Below are 14,058 nucleotides of genomic sequence, written 5' to 3' on the forward strand. Positions count from 1 at the left end.
TTTCAGCCTCTTGAGATCCAAATATACCCACAGAAGTCAAATGCTTTGACTTCTGGCCTGGCATGGCAGACAATAAGAAGTCCGAGAAGCCAGAAAGCGGCAGCGAGACCACCACACACAGGATCGGAGAGACTCCGCAACGACCGTCCCTCGAAGACAGGGCATCATCCGACTTTCTCGGCGAAGAAAGATCTCGGATCTCAATTTTCAACTCCGACTCGGACGAGAGGACGGCCGCTTCGCCAGATCCTGACGACAAAAACCACTCCTCGTCCTATTCTGAGGAAGACGACGATGATGGGGACGGCATTCTCCCGGCATCGCTGACCGAAGCCTGGGAAGAAAAGGCCCAACTCTCAAGACAGTATGCCGCGGAAGATGCAGCTGCCGAGTGCAAAGAATTACAGTGTAAGGAGCTAGTGACAGATGGAACCCCCCAGCAGAGGAGCAGGGCCTCTTCTGCAACCTCCCGCTGCTCTCACTGCGGCCACCACCGCCGCGGATCCATCAGGTCCTCAGTCACACCAGGCCACGGTCCACAATCGCCTACAGAATCTCAGCGCAACTTCTATCAACAACGCCCAGCCTCTCTGTCCCTGTTCCCGCGCACGAGTCCAGTCTCGCCTTCGGGCACCCAGCGCGCCTTCCCCCTATCTGTTAAAAAAGTTCCCTCTCGAACCGTGTCAGATGTGCAAACGTTCCACAGCGCAGTGGAAAAAGGCGCATTCTCGGAGCCACATTCCGAGACCGCGTCCATCATATCATCCATTTTCGCCACGCCATTGCGGCATCTCGCGAGCAACCCGTCGCTCAAAGGCTCTTTGTCCACAGGAGCACCGCCAAACACAGAACAGCGTATCACTCCTGTCACGGAGCAGAGACACCCGGGGAAGGCCGGCGTGCGAATCAGCCGCTTTACGAGGCCGTTTGAACCAGACATTGATGAGGAGGATGACGGCTCGGATTACCGGCGGCAGGTACTGCACCTAGAGAAGCAAAGGACAGAGAAACGAGATTCCGAGTTGGCTCAAACGGCAGATGAGAAAGTAGAATGGATAGAGGGTTGGCCGCTCGCGTTCCTCCTGCTAGGCATCTGTCTTGTGGTCTTCTTGATATCAGTTGACCGGACTATTCTTACGACTGTAAGCGCGTCCACAAATTCTGATATAAGCAGAGGACGGGAAACTAACGAGTACAGGCCATTCCCTATATCACATCCGAATTCCAGTCAACGGCGGATATTGGCTGGTATGGCTCAGCTTATCTGCTCACAGCCTGCGCTTTCCAACCCGTCTTTGGCAGAGTCTTTATGCTCTTCTCTGTCAAGTGGTCGTACATGTTGGCCATGTTCATGTTCCTCGTTGGATCGCTCATCTGCGGCATTGCCCCAAATTCAGTCACACTCATTGTAGGCCGCGCCGTAGCTGGATTTGGAAGCGCTGGCATTCTGACTGGCAGCTTCGTCGTTGTGGCGACAGCGGTACCCTTGCGGCTGCGTCCAATCTATACCGCTATCGTCGGTCTAATGTAAGTGTTTTGCAAAACAAAACAAAAACAAAAAAAAAGGTCATTTTAGCACTTGTTGACACACATGTTCTTCAGGTTTGGCTTCGGAGCCACGGTCGGTCCTCTACTTGGAGGTGTCTTTACAGATTTAGTCGTGAGTAGTAACCAAAATATCGTCATGGGTTCCTGGTCTGACTCTTCATCAGACATGGCGATGGTGTTTTTACATGAATCTTCCAATTGGAGCTGTCACCATCGCAGTTTTTCTGTTGTTCTTCCACCCTAAGCGGCAATCGCGCCACGAGCAGAGCTTCTTCGACAGGTTCCTAGATCTCGACCTTGTTGGCAATATATTTCTGCTAGGCGCCTGCGTCATGCTATTCCTGGCGCTCGAGTTCACCACGCAGGGCGAGGCTTGGTCGAGCGCCAGGGTCATCGGGCTCCTTTCCGGTGCCGGCGCGACGGCAGCGGTTTTCGCAGCGTGGCAGTGGTGGAAGCAGGATGGTGCCTTGATACCGCCGGCCATCATAAAGCAGAGAACAGTAGCCGCATCATGCGTCGCCGCGTTCACCACGTACGGGGCGTTGCTGATACACTCCTACTTCCTGCCAATTTGGTTTCAGGCCATCAAAGGTGAGACCGCCATCTCGTCGGGTATAGACATGATCCCGTACGTTGCCACGAACGCGTTCTTCTCCCTTCTCTCGGGCATCTTCGTCTCCGTTGTCGGCTACTTTGTGCCGCCGGCTGTGGTTGGAGGCATGATTGCAACAGCTGGGTGTGGTGTCTTCCGGCTACTGTCACAGGATACCTCGACGGCGCAGTGGATTGGATTCGAGATTCTCGTATCGGCGGGTTTTGGCATGTCGATTCAGCAAGGCTTCACTGCCGTCCAAGCCATCCTCCCCCCTGACGAGATCTCCATCGGAACCGCGGCCGTTGTGGCATCGCAGTCTTTGGGAGGTGCCATCTTCATCTCCGTCGGAAACACTCTGTTCCAGAATCATCTCTTGCAGGCTTCGGCGCAAAACATGGTTCCGGGCGTCGACATTCGTGCGGTTCTCGAGGTTGGAGCGACAACTTTCCGTACTACGGTCCCAGCCAGCGCGCTTCCAACGCTGCTTACCGTGTATGACGAGGCTCTCCGGGTAGCGTTCACGGCAGCGGTTCCCCTGGCTGGCATATCGGCTATTGCGGCTTGCTTCATGGAATGGAAGTCAGTTAAGGGAAAGAAAGCTGTGTAAATAGTAAAGCAATGAATTGAACAAAGACCGACGGACCTTTTCGGTTGATGGAGAAGACCATTCATGATTTGAGGCTTATCCGTTAGGCTTCTGAGCCATTCCCCATCCGCTTGCCATATTCGCTAGCCTGAACATACATGCAGGCTGATTCGCTTAACCAAGGCGAAATTAAAGATCCGATAACGATCGCAACTCCAGGTAAGGCAGCGAAGCCACCACCCCTGTTTCGATTGTATGTTTGGGGCGGTGGAGGAAGCAAGCCGGCGTTTCCAGCAGGCCACTCAATTAGCGCCCCAGTGCTTATTGAAAATGGAGACTTGCAGGAACAGCATGCAGAACAGCTGGACCTCGATTTGCCTTGTAAGGTTATTTCAGGAGGCGCAGCTAATGCTCGAAACTTGTCCAGTCAAATGTCTTGCGGTATGATTCGCCAAGGGCTAAGCAAATGGTCAGGGATGAGAATCCCTCACATGCAATATCCCCGCAAATCGCTTGGTGCAATGTGAGAATGAGGTCTTGGAAGCTTGGGGGCCGCCAGGGTAAGCAAGATGAGTGCAACAGGCTTATTAGCAAGCGAACCGGCTCCTCTGCATTTAATAATCACCGCCTCTTTTGTGTGGCTCGGCGCAATCTCGTCCATTCTTCGCCGTCCGAACCATCGTCAACAAGACGCAACACCAATAATGCACCCGCCGCGCTGGCTTCTCGCAACCGTCCCGCTGGCCGCGTTAGCGTCCGGCCAGACATGCTACTGGCCCAACGGCGTAAAAGCGACTTCAACAGTGGCATGCCCTGTCGCCGGCGGCACTACAGCCGCGTCGTGCTGTTTTGCGAACCACTATTGCATGAGCAACGGTCTCTGCTTCTCGAAGACCGAGTTGAGTTTCTACCGTGGCGCCTGTACAGATGAGAATTGGACAACAAGTGGTTGCCCAAAGTATTGTGACAAAGATGATATTGTGGGCGGAGGTAACGGAACCTCCCTTCGATCAATTTGCGTCTTGATCTTGGCGGCTGGTGAGCATGATGGCTGACATTTTGCTTCGCAGTTTACGGCGCCCACGCCGGCATTGCTTTATGTGGTGACAGCAAGTATGCGTGCCAAACTTCGAGCAATTGCGCAAACTACACCTTCGGAGTGCCCGCAGGAGTGATGTTGCTAAACAAGTACTTGCAATCGGACCTCGGTGACGTTGCGACTGCAACCGCAACAACAACAGCGACCACGAGCGGTAGTACTGTAGGAATCACCAGCGGAGGCAGCGTTGCGACATGTTCATCAACGGCGGCGGCCAGCAGCGGTATCTCAACGGGCGCGGCAGCTGGCATCGGCGTGGGCGTCGGTGCTCCGCTGGCTCTTGCAGTCGGGCTGCTCACGGTCTTGCTCCTGCGCGAGAAGAAGAAGACAAGAGCGACGTTATCGGCGCAAGTATATGATGGCAATAGCCCGGCAGCGCCGTGGGCGAAGTCCGAACGAACGGCATACGCGCCCGTTGAGATTCAAAGCCACACAGTGCCGCCCGAGCTGCCCGAAAATCACAACGGCAGACACGAACTTTCTTGAAGGCGCCCTACGCTGCAGCACGCAGTCCAGATGTTGGTTTTGATTGGGGAAGAGCGCTGCGACGCACTAATGCGCAAAACGAACAACGAAGGGATGAAGTAGGCGGGAAAGGCGGAAGCATATATATAGATATAATCCCGTATAGGAATCAACGAGATGTCTGTGAATTCCCCAAGAGTGGCTGATCAAGGAGCACATGAATGTCGAACTATGCGAGTATGCCAATATCCTTGCTTCCCCTTTGGAGATAACCGTGCAAAGGGCTGAGACTATCTCCGAGAGGGCGTCGAAATGTCGAGAACAGCATCGAACCCGACAACGTTGAAGGTCCGCCGCTCAGAAGCCTGGAAACCGACAGTAGAATACATATACTGTGTATACTTGATCATTTACAGCGCCAGCAGCTTGGGCCGACTTACATGTTATTCACCTTTGTCCAAATTCTTGATTGGAGTTTGTTCTTCAAATCACAGATTGCGCAAAACAGTCGACGTGCAGAAACAGCTTACGAAGAAGGAAGTATGAGACAGAAGTTTGCTTCCGTCAGTCGAGATGTGACAAGGTAAAGTTGCTCCCTTCAGCTATGTTAAGTACCTGAAGCCTAAGAGTAGTATATGCAAAACGGAACAGGCTGGCGCAAAACTAGTGAGCGAAAGTACATGCGCGTCCAGACTTTTTTCTTGTGAGTAAGCGCGGCTACAATACCGCTACACACCCCTTGTCCAACAAGCCAAGTGCTGGCCTGCTGAAACAGAGTAGATACAGTAAGTACCGAACCCATGCCTTCGTTTTGGGTATTCAGTGCAGCGGCCAAGACCATCCCTGGCTGCGAAAACACTGTGAATGGGAGAATCAATGGTCTAACCGTCGCCGATGTCGATAAACTGCATCAGTTTTTTGAACCTATCACTTGGGTGTTATCATGATATAAAGAGGGCAATCTATCATCAGGGTAACATACAACGGCGGTACCTAGGAGAAGAAGAATAGTAGATCTAAGACTATTGATGTACCGTTGGAGGGGGTTGACAGGAAGAAGGCCGTGTACAGAGTGGAGATGGACTTTTTTGGGTAAAGCTCTCGAACGACGTCCTTGAACGGACGCCGTTGTTCATGTCCCCTTCCTCGTCGCTGACCGCAGTGGACTGACTCTTGGTTCACCGAAGTGAACAACACAGCATCCCAACTTGCCACACTGGGGTTTAAACCCTGTTAATAGTCTCTCGAACGTCAGTAAAGATAAAATGTCGAAGCCGCGCAAGGCCAGATCAGCAGCACATATACTTACTTGACAAGTCATTGATCATACGGCTTACCATATCCTGTGTGAATACAGGGACGGCAAATACAAGACAGATTCGGCGCTATCACTTATTTGGACTACTCAGCCATGACTGGAAATTCGAAAACAGCATCTAGGACCTAAAGAATGAAATTGCTTTTCAAGTAGGAAGACCTGGTTTTGATACCGGGTTGGGAAAACTGTGTTAGTAAGACACGTTCTGGTAAACGTCCTCAGTATGGGTCAAAACTCGTTTGTTATACATATGATTAAACTTGCAAATATGAGGAAATTGTGCCAGTGGCCCGAAGGAAGAAGCTAGCAAAGCTAACAAAAAGTCCTCTAGCCTAAAAAGTTGATTTTTTTACTATACTAAGGAAACCAGCTTGCACAACTATACTTTAGTCAGCCAAGTGTATCATCATGTCAAAGAGGGCAGTCTTAGCGCATATTTGCCATCTCAGGTTAGATTTGAGTGTTCGACATTGTTCCATAAAGCCCCTTCCAGCCTTGCCTTTGCCTTGGTGCTAAGAAACAACGTATGGGAGGAATGAAGGAGCACCCCTAATACCCTAAGCACGGGTTTTTTGGCTGAACCTTGGCCCCTGAATAATATGTGTCGCTCGATGGTGTGTCTTGAAATCGCAACCAGCGTTGCTTTCCACTACGCGCCCGGTTCCTTATCAGGCAAAAGTCACAAAACCTGCCCGATCTGACCCGTTGGATCAAGGTCGAAACAAGTTTTATAGCATATCCTACCCAAATTGTTTTTCACCGACCTAATACTTCCGCATGCGAAAGATACTGATTACACGCGTGTGGCAACCGTTCTCGAGCATATTCATAGCATCCTGCTTTATTTTTCTTTTTTTAACCTCCATTTCCTCTTTCCAATCAAGTAATTTCGGCGCACTGCAAGTTTGTAAATGATCACCACCAGCGCATTGTTTCATCTTAGGTTAAGTGTTGGTCCCTATTCATACCGGCACCCATTTCCTCACCTATAGTTACACGAGACAGCAGGATGGCCGACCACATACATACCCAGAGCGAGGGTCAGTGGGAACAGTCAGGCCAGTCAGGCCTTGAGGCAGCTCCAGATCGATTCTCAACCGCGCCGATCCCGTACGATCCCAGCGAGATGCAAAGTCCCAGGGAGAAGTCAGTGTGGACCTCAAGCCACGCATACCCCGTTTCCCCCTCTACTCCATTGGAAAGACGACGAATTCTTGGCCTTACCGTACCCTTTTTCTGGTGCCTCGTTATCGCACTCGTCGTGATTCTAGTTGGAGGAATCGCCGGAGGTGTTGCAGGGGGTTTGGCAGCACAGAAAGCCAACAGTTCATCGACGTAAGCAACAAGCCTTCCAAGTCTCATGATTGAAAATCCCAATGTGTTCACTAACTTGGATTTGCAGCGCTTCGCCATCGGTAATCACGGTCACAGCTGAATCCCAGCCAGTACCCACAGCGTCTGGGGTAAGCTCCGGCTCCAGTTCCTCCCAATCAACCGCAACATCATCCACATCCCGTTCGGTACCCACCGGCGTCCGCTCCGCCCCAACCGACGACGGCTGTCCCAACATCAACCAGACCACATACACGCCCACTAACGGCAACGGAAACTCAATGAAGGTTGGCTCTGGCTCAGCCCAGTCCTTCCAGCAACTCTGCGAAGTCAATTACCCCTCAGGCGCCGCGTACGGAAACCCAGAGCTCTACGACATCTTCAAGGTATACGTCCCAACTTTCAGAGAGTGCATGGATTTGTGTGCGGCGTATAACCAAGAGTACAACAACAATCTTGCCCAAGGCAATGTTGCAAGTGGAGGGTATTGCCGATCTGTCGCCATGATCAAGCTCCCTGGGGAGTACTGTTATCTGAAGAACGGGACCGGCAAGATGGACACGCAGGGGCATCCCAAGGATTTCATCAGCGCCGTTGTTATCTCTGGGTTGCCTGATTTGTAGCGTCGGCATACCAATGGGTTGCGGGTAGATAGCGAAAAACCGGTCAGAGAATGGCCCTTGTTTCAAAAGATTTCAATTGTCCACATGGACATTAGATCTATAGTCAACACCCTCCTATCCTCTCGTCAGTGTTCAAAAACTGTGCCGGGAGCCTTGCATGACCATGATTAGACTGGTACTGTCTGGCGGAGGCCTGTCAACACAATGGCGAGCAGAGACTGTATGTCGAAGGAAGTGTCAAAGGGGCCACGGGCGTTGCTATTGTCGAGGTGACTAGTATGTTGATTCCGAGTACAATCAAAGCGCTATAGGAAAGGCCCTCCTATGACGAAGCTAGGTCGCTAGCTGACGAAGCTCTGTTTGAATAGCTGTTGAGTGGAATTGAGACTGGTTGTAGCCGGGTTTGGCGTTTTAGTACTGAGATAGGACCGCTATGTTGATATTGTCGCTTTTCAAGTTGACGCTGTCCTTCGGTGATCAGACAATGTTGCCATCTCCCCGTCAAGTCTCACTACACTTCGATAATTCCCTGTATTCACCTTACCAAGGTCGGAAACAAAATATGGAAGCTAGCTCCTTATTTGGCCCTTTGTATACCCACGAGGCTTGCCACATCTTGCAAACTTTGGTTTGAGGCCAGCATTGCCCGTTTTTCGTGGTGAACAAGAAGCGAGGTTGAGATCTGCATTGGGATCAGGGCGAATAGCCAACAGATCAAATGGATGCGTCCGAGTCCCATCACAAAATTGTATGCTTAGCAAGGACAAATCAGTTCATGTCATCGTCGTTTCTCTATGACCCGACTGTTTCTCAGTCTTTCACTCAAAGTCATCCCGATCCCATGTCATCGAAAATCCCATCCCAAACTCCGAACCCGTCCTGTGTGTTACCAGGATGACCACCACGCGGAAGGCTCACTTCTTGCCGGAGCTGCCGGAGCCGTAGCCCGAAGAAGACTTGTCGCCGCCGGAGGAAGTGTAAGTCGAGCTGCCGGAGCCATTGTTGTAGTAGGTACTGCCGTTGGGGTTGGAGTAGTAGTAGGACCCATCGCTGCGATACCAAGTATCAGTTACTTGCGCATGAACCGAAGCAACCAGCAGGTAAGGCGGAGACGTCAGATGGCGAGGTTTTCTTTTGCCAAGAAAGACTTACGTGTTAGAATAGTGGTACGAGTTGGAGTTGGAAGCGCTGCTGCCGTAGTCACGGGCGCAGTAGTGGTTGCCCTGTGTCCCGTCAGTCATTCCGTCGCGTGCGCAGGATTCTGAAGACTCAAGGCGATCATACCTGGCTGTTGGTGCCAGAGCTCTTGTACTCGTATCCCTGACCGCTGGGCATCGTGAGTGTTTGCTGACTGTCTTGGGGTTTGAGGTGGTTTTTTGTCTGGAAAAGAGTCTTGGTGATGAGGCAATAAGGGAAACAGGACGGGAGTAAGATGAAGGTATTTGGAGGATAAGTGAGAGCTTATATAGGTATTATAGAAACACTCGCCAGGTATCTCGTCCTTCCATTCCCCGCATCACCAATTGATTGCCCATGCGGGGCTCATGAGACAGACGGGAAGCTACGCGTCATCCGCGCCAGCCGAGGTTTGAACTCAAGGCATATCTAGCTGCGCGTTGTGAGAATAAAAGCAGCTTGTTGGTCAGTGTGGACAATCACAAGCAAGTTTGCTGCGGGAAGAAGCAGGCGAGAAAGCAAGCATGTAGGCAAGTTGCTTCTTTGACATGTAGTCTTGAGAGATAAGCTAAAAGCGTTGGCATGCACCCATGTCCGGCAAACCGACACTCTCGTGAACGGGACAAGGGGTACCCTCGTAGGTCTGAGGAAGATCGCAGTGTTGGCTTTGGCTGAGATGTACTCATTGCTCGAGGAGAAGCACACGTAAACCATAACATCCTCTGACCACCAGTATCGTTCAGTCTCAGAGTGTGTTTCTTGGCTTTTTACCCAAAATCAATAGCAAGGTTGAGTGTTGAGCAACAGTGCATGCAAGTGCTAGAGTTGCCGAGACCCCTCATTCTCAGGGTCCCACGCATCAGGGACCGAGTCAGTTGGACTTCAGGAAATACCGACTGCATCTGTCTCACTTGGCCCTCATCTCCAGCACACAGCATGAACAGAAATCAAGTATCATGATTGCGACTTGCTACACGTATCCCAGTTGCATTCAATGCATCACAAGGTGCCAGCCGAGTTGAAGCCATCGCTCGATGTCGCCCACATAATCGCATTCGCCTGATCGGCCGTCGTCGCATGGTTTGGGCGTTTATTTCATGCCAACACTTGATATGCAACGTTAGCCCGATCAATCGACTGCGAAGCCTATCATATGCGTTGCCCTCCATGATGGTCTATCCGGCCGGCGAAGCTTTCAGGCAACTTACTTTTTGCCGTACCCGGAGCACGTCCGGTACCCACTGGCCGAGGTATAGGTCGATCCGCCGTTGCCGTTGTTGGAGTACGTGCTGCCGTTCGGATTGGAGTAATAAAACGACCCGTTCCTGCCCGTGAAGCCCATCAGCCTCATTTCGCTCAATGATGACAATGAACAAGGGGAGTTGAGGATGAGACTCACCTATTGGAGTAGTGGTACGAGTTGGAATTCGATGAGCTGCTGCCGTAGTCGCGGGCGCAGTAGTGGTTACCCTTTTCCCACAGTAAGTAAGTTTCTACGGTCCCACGATAGTTCTCCGAGGGGACGAAGCTTGCTTTAGCGGAGGTCGGGGGGGGGTTTACATACCTGGTTGTTGGTTCCAGAGCTCTTGTACGTGTAGGTGTTGGTGCTTGGCATATCGTCGGTCTGGGGTGGATATTCCCTACTGTCCGGTTTTTGGAATAGCGCGGATTGGATCAAGTCATTGAAGGATGAGGAGAGAGAGAGAGAGCACGAGAGCTTCACATTTGACTCAAAGTGGAGATGGAAACGGGGAGCTTAAGTACAAGGGAAACCTTCAAGCGCACATGGGCTGATCACTGCGATGTGTCTGTTTTTGAAACGCGTCGTTACCCCGCCATTGGGCGGTTGAAGAGTCTTGATTGAACTCAAAGATCGGACGGAGACGACGGGGCAGCGCAACGGTACGACCACGGAAAGCGTCTCGTGGGCCGAGCGAGGCAAAAAAAGCATGCGCTGGCAGCTGGCTATGCATTTCGGGCCTGGCGTGCCTGGCTTTTACCCATTCGGTATGATGCTTCAAGCTTCATGTGGGGGTCAAGATTGGAAGTACACCAGATGTTTTGGACTAGAAGGATCCTGAGAGGTGGAGGGAGGGGGGAATGCGATGCTGCAATGTCAAAGGGGAGCCTGGGAAATCAGAGCTCTCATTTCTGGAAAAGTTGGGACAGCATGGCATTGGGATTTAAGCCCAGGGAACAGCGGCTCTTCAAATAATAAATTGCGCCCCCAACACTGACGGTTTGCTTACAGCAATCAACCAAGGGAAAGCAACCCTAGATCCGGGAAAGCCCGGGCATAAGTAGTATGGGCGGCCATCACGATATATCTCCGAGATCTGCCTCGGTGTAGCTCGGACCTGATTCCGAGCATTGGGAAAATACCCCGTCTTTACGCTTGAATTCAAAAGTCTATTTTTCTTCCCACACGTCTAGTCTAGAGGGCCTTCTATATCATTAAGCAGCTCCAAATCCATCGCAGCTTAAAGGTGATGATCTAGTCACTGGGGGTTGTTGTTGGGGTCCTTGGGGTCGCCGTCCTCGAGCTCGGCAATGTACTTCTCCGCGTCCATGGCGGCCATGCAACCGGTGCCGGCGCTGGTGATGGCCTGTCTGTACCTCTTGTCCTGGACGTCACCGGCAGCGAAGACACCCTCAATGTTGGTCAGGGGGGTACCGGGCTGGGTGACGACGTAGCCCTCAGAGTCGGTCTCGAGCTGACCCTTGACAAGAGATGTCGCGGGCTCGTGGCCGATGGCGTAGAAGAGACCGTTGGCCTCGAGCGTCTCCTCCTTGCCGGTGACGGTGTCCTGGACGACGAGGTGGCTCATGAGGCCATCGTCACCGCCCTTGATCTCCTTACCAACGGAGTTCCACCGCACGGTAACCTTCTCGTTGCCGAGCAGGCGCTTGGCCATGATCTGGGACGCACGAAGGACATCGCGACGGACGAGGACGGTGACGTGGCTACCATACTTGGTAAGGTACAAGGCCTCCTCGGCAGCGGAGTCACCACCGCCAATGACGACGAGGTGCTTGTTGCGGAAGATAGGGACGGCACCATCGCACACGGCGCAGGCAGAGACACCGTTCTGCCAGTACTTCTCTTCGCCAGGCAGGTTGAGACGCTTGGCAGAGGCACCGGTGGCCAGGATGATGGCATCGGCGGTGTGGGTTTCGTCGGGGGAGAACTCGGTCGAGTACTTGAAGGGGCGGGAGGAGAGGTCGAGCTTGGAGACGGTGTCGGTGATGATCTCGGTGCCGAAGCGAGCGGACTGAGCCTTCATGTTCTCCATGAGCTCGCCTCCCATGATACCCTTGGGGAAACCGGGGAAGTTCTCGACATCGGTCGTGGTGGTGAGCTGGCCGCCGGCGGCGATGCCGTTGGCCATGAAACCCTCGTAGAGGACGGCTGGAACCGAGATGGTCAGTTGGCTATCTCGAATCAGGATGGTCGAAGGATAAGGGGAGGCTTACGCTTCAGCTCAGCACGCGCCAGGTAGACGGCGGCGGTGTGGGCAGCAGGCCCAGAGCCAATGACTGCGTGACCATGTCAGTAAGGGCGCATTGCAAGGTGAGGCCATCATAGCTCGACCGCAGCGGAGATCGGCAGCAGGAGACGGCATGGAAGTGGCATAACATACTGACAACCTTGCTATGCATGTTGCGGGCACTAGTCTTTAATTCGGCAGGATTTGCGGTGTTCTTCTTGAGGGAGGTGGTGGCTGCGGCAAAAGAAAGTCCTGTCGCACTGGAGCGAAGAAATGTTCGTCTAAAGGTTGAGGAGAACAGTTTGGCGGTGATATGCGCGTTTGGAACACGCACTATCCTCTATGATGGCGGGGTATCAGAAAAAGAGAGATTATATGTATCGGAAGGGGGGGTCGGCCACCTAGGGGGGCGTGTGAGGGGTGGAGGGGCAACGCAGTGCGAAACGCAGGAGGAGGGCGGCGACGGTGATGGGCTTGCGGGTTCTGCTTCCAATCAAGGCCTAGGAGCTCGCGGAGCTGCTGTCGTCAACGGTAGACCCGGGGACCGTGAACGGGATGGATGATGTGCTACAAAGGGCCAGGCGTGCCAGGGACGGCTTCTCAGTGGACGGCGGTTGACTCGAAAGTGGGCAAGCAACGCCTCTGCGATTGGATTTCTAATGGTGCCGGGATCTGCTGATGCTAACACGCTGTTGCTGGGCTTCCGTGGTGGATTCCAGAATTCCTGAAATTTTTCGGGCAGCCGCGCGATTCAGGGTGCCCACGCTTGCAGCCCGCCTACCCATGCGTGATCGGACAGCCGTTTGGCCGTACTGGCTGGCTTATCTAAGCACCGAGTCCCGGTCCGTTGGTGGCCAAGAATGGGTCTCCACTTGCCGAGGCTCGCCCGAGTGACGCAACTCGGTGCTCCGAGCAACGACAGCCCATCTACACAGTCCGGTGTCGGGAACCGGCCACGAGTCTACAAGGGTTCTCATGCCGCTGGATCTTATCAATCGCATAAGGGTCCGCAGTATTTGGAATACCGCAGGACTGACGTCAATGAAGTTTTGCTAGGGTAGGCTTAGGCTGGTGAAGACCTCGTCGCTGCATCCAGGCGTATTGGACATTGATGAAGGCAAAGTGATATATCAAAGAGAGATTACCCGCTCACCGGTTTGCCTGAGACTAAGGACGGTCCAACTTTTAACTTTCAGGCTGACCCCGAATGAGACATATTCTGTAAGGACACGAATGTGAGACAATCACAAGAGCAGATGCCCTGTCTTCTGATAACGCAGCGTTACGCAATCCTCAGCTGAAGATCCTCAAGCAATACACCAACAATGATACTACAAAAGATACGGTGCGCCACAGGAAAGCCCCCTTTCACCTGTTTCAGGACGGTGAGGAACACTTTACTTACACAGTTGAAACAAGAATCCCCAGTTGCAATTGAACTGATCTCTAGACGAGTAATTGTAGCAGAATACTGAGGACGGGAAGTGGGGGCTGGTGCATGTTATCAGTGGCATATATCAGTTTCATCAAGAAGAGTCCAACAAGACGGTCAAACGACCCAGAAAGTCATTTTCGTCTGTGGATCAGTTACTAAGCAATCGCTGTATATAAAATGTGATGTCACCAGGTCTGATACTGTCCTGCCCTTTTCCATCTTCTCTTAGACACGATAGAACACACACTTCTATACCCGACAGGACTCATCCCTCGCCAGTCTTTTCGAAACAGTATAAAGACCGCCAAGGCAGCGGAATCTCTATGGAAACAAAGCAGTCCGCAGGGTTAATCTACCCCATGGGCAAGATGCATATAGCTCTGCTGTGATCGT

At 52.5% G+C, this 14,058-nt stretch overlaps 6 protein-coding genes across 6 annotated transcripts; 3 read left to right on the top strand and 3 right to left on the bottom strand.

Annotated features, from left to right (window-relative positions):
- Positions 1-62: 62 nt before the first annotated feature.
- ColSpa_01842 (efflux pump roqT) lies at positions 63-2,750 on the top strand (the record flags this gene model as incomplete). The annotated part of the gene is made up of 4 exons (XM_049268054.1): positions 63-1,142; positions 1,199-1,527; positions 1,603-1,660; positions 1,713-2,750. The coding sequence occupies 4 exons, from the start codon at positions 63-65 to the stop codon at positions 2,748-2,750; spliced, it is 2,505 nt and encodes an 834-aa protein (XP_049124011.1).
- Positions 2,751-3,433: 683 nt separating this feature from the next.
- Positions 3,434-4,314, top strand: ColSpa_01843 (uncharacterized protein; the record flags this gene model as incomplete). The annotated part of the gene is made up of 2 exons (XM_049268055.1): positions 3,434-3,767; positions 3,800-4,314. The coding sequence occupies 2 exons, from the start codon at positions 3,434-3,436 to the stop codon at positions 4,312-4,314; spliced, it is 849 nt and encodes a 282-aa protein (XP_049124012.1).
- Positions 4,315-6,620: 2,306 nt separating this feature from the next.
- On the top strand, positions 6,621-7,566 carry ColSpa_01844 (uncharacterized protein; the record flags this gene model as incomplete). Its single annotated transcript, XM_049268056.1, has 2 exons — positions 6,621-6,946; positions 7,092-7,566. The coding sequence occupies 2 exons, from the start codon at positions 6,621-6,623 to the stop codon at positions 7,564-7,566; spliced, it is 801 nt and encodes a 266-aa protein (XP_049124013.1).
- Positions 7,567-8,480: 914 nt separating this feature from the next.
- ColSpa_01845 (uncharacterized protein) lies at positions 8,481-8,901 on the bottom strand (the record flags this gene model as incomplete). The annotated part of the gene is made up of 3 exons (XM_049268057.1): positions 8,481-8,616; positions 8,719-8,789; positions 8,851-8,901. The coding sequence occupies 3 exons, from the start codon at positions 8,899-8,901 to the stop codon at positions 8,481-8,483; spliced, it is 258 nt and encodes an 85-aa protein (XP_049124014.1).
- A 1,045-nt stretch (positions 8,902-9,946) lies between these two features.
- On the bottom strand, positions 9,947-10,357 carry ColSpa_01846 (uncharacterized protein; the record flags this gene model as incomplete). Its single annotated transcript, XM_049268058.1, has 3 exons — positions 9,947-10,097; positions 10,142-10,212; positions 10,307-10,357. The coding sequence occupies 3 exons, from the start codon at positions 10,355-10,357 to the stop codon at positions 9,947-9,949; spliced, it is 273 nt and encodes a 90-aa protein (XP_049124015.1).
- An 883-nt stretch (positions 10,358-11,240) lies between these two features.
- On the bottom strand, positions 11,241-12,402 carry ColSpa_01847 (thioredoxin reductase gliT; the record flags this gene model as incomplete). Its single annotated transcript, XM_049268059.1, has 3 exons — positions 11,241-12,151; positions 12,217-12,279; positions 12,384-12,402. The coding sequence occupies 3 exons, from the start codon at positions 12,400-12,402 to the stop codon at positions 11,241-11,243; spliced, it is 993 nt and encodes a 330-aa protein (XP_049124016.1).
- Between the last annotated feature and the right edge of the window lie 1,656 nt (positions 12,403-14,058).

Source organism: Colletotrichum spaethianum, assembly GCF_022836535.1.
Source record: "Colletotrichum spaethianum MAFF 239500 DNA, contig03, whole genome shotgun sequence".
In the NCBI taxonomy this organism is placed as follows: Eukaryota; Fungi; Ascomycota; class Sordariomycetes; order Glomerellales; family Glomerellaceae; genus Colletotrichum; species Colletotrichum spaethianum.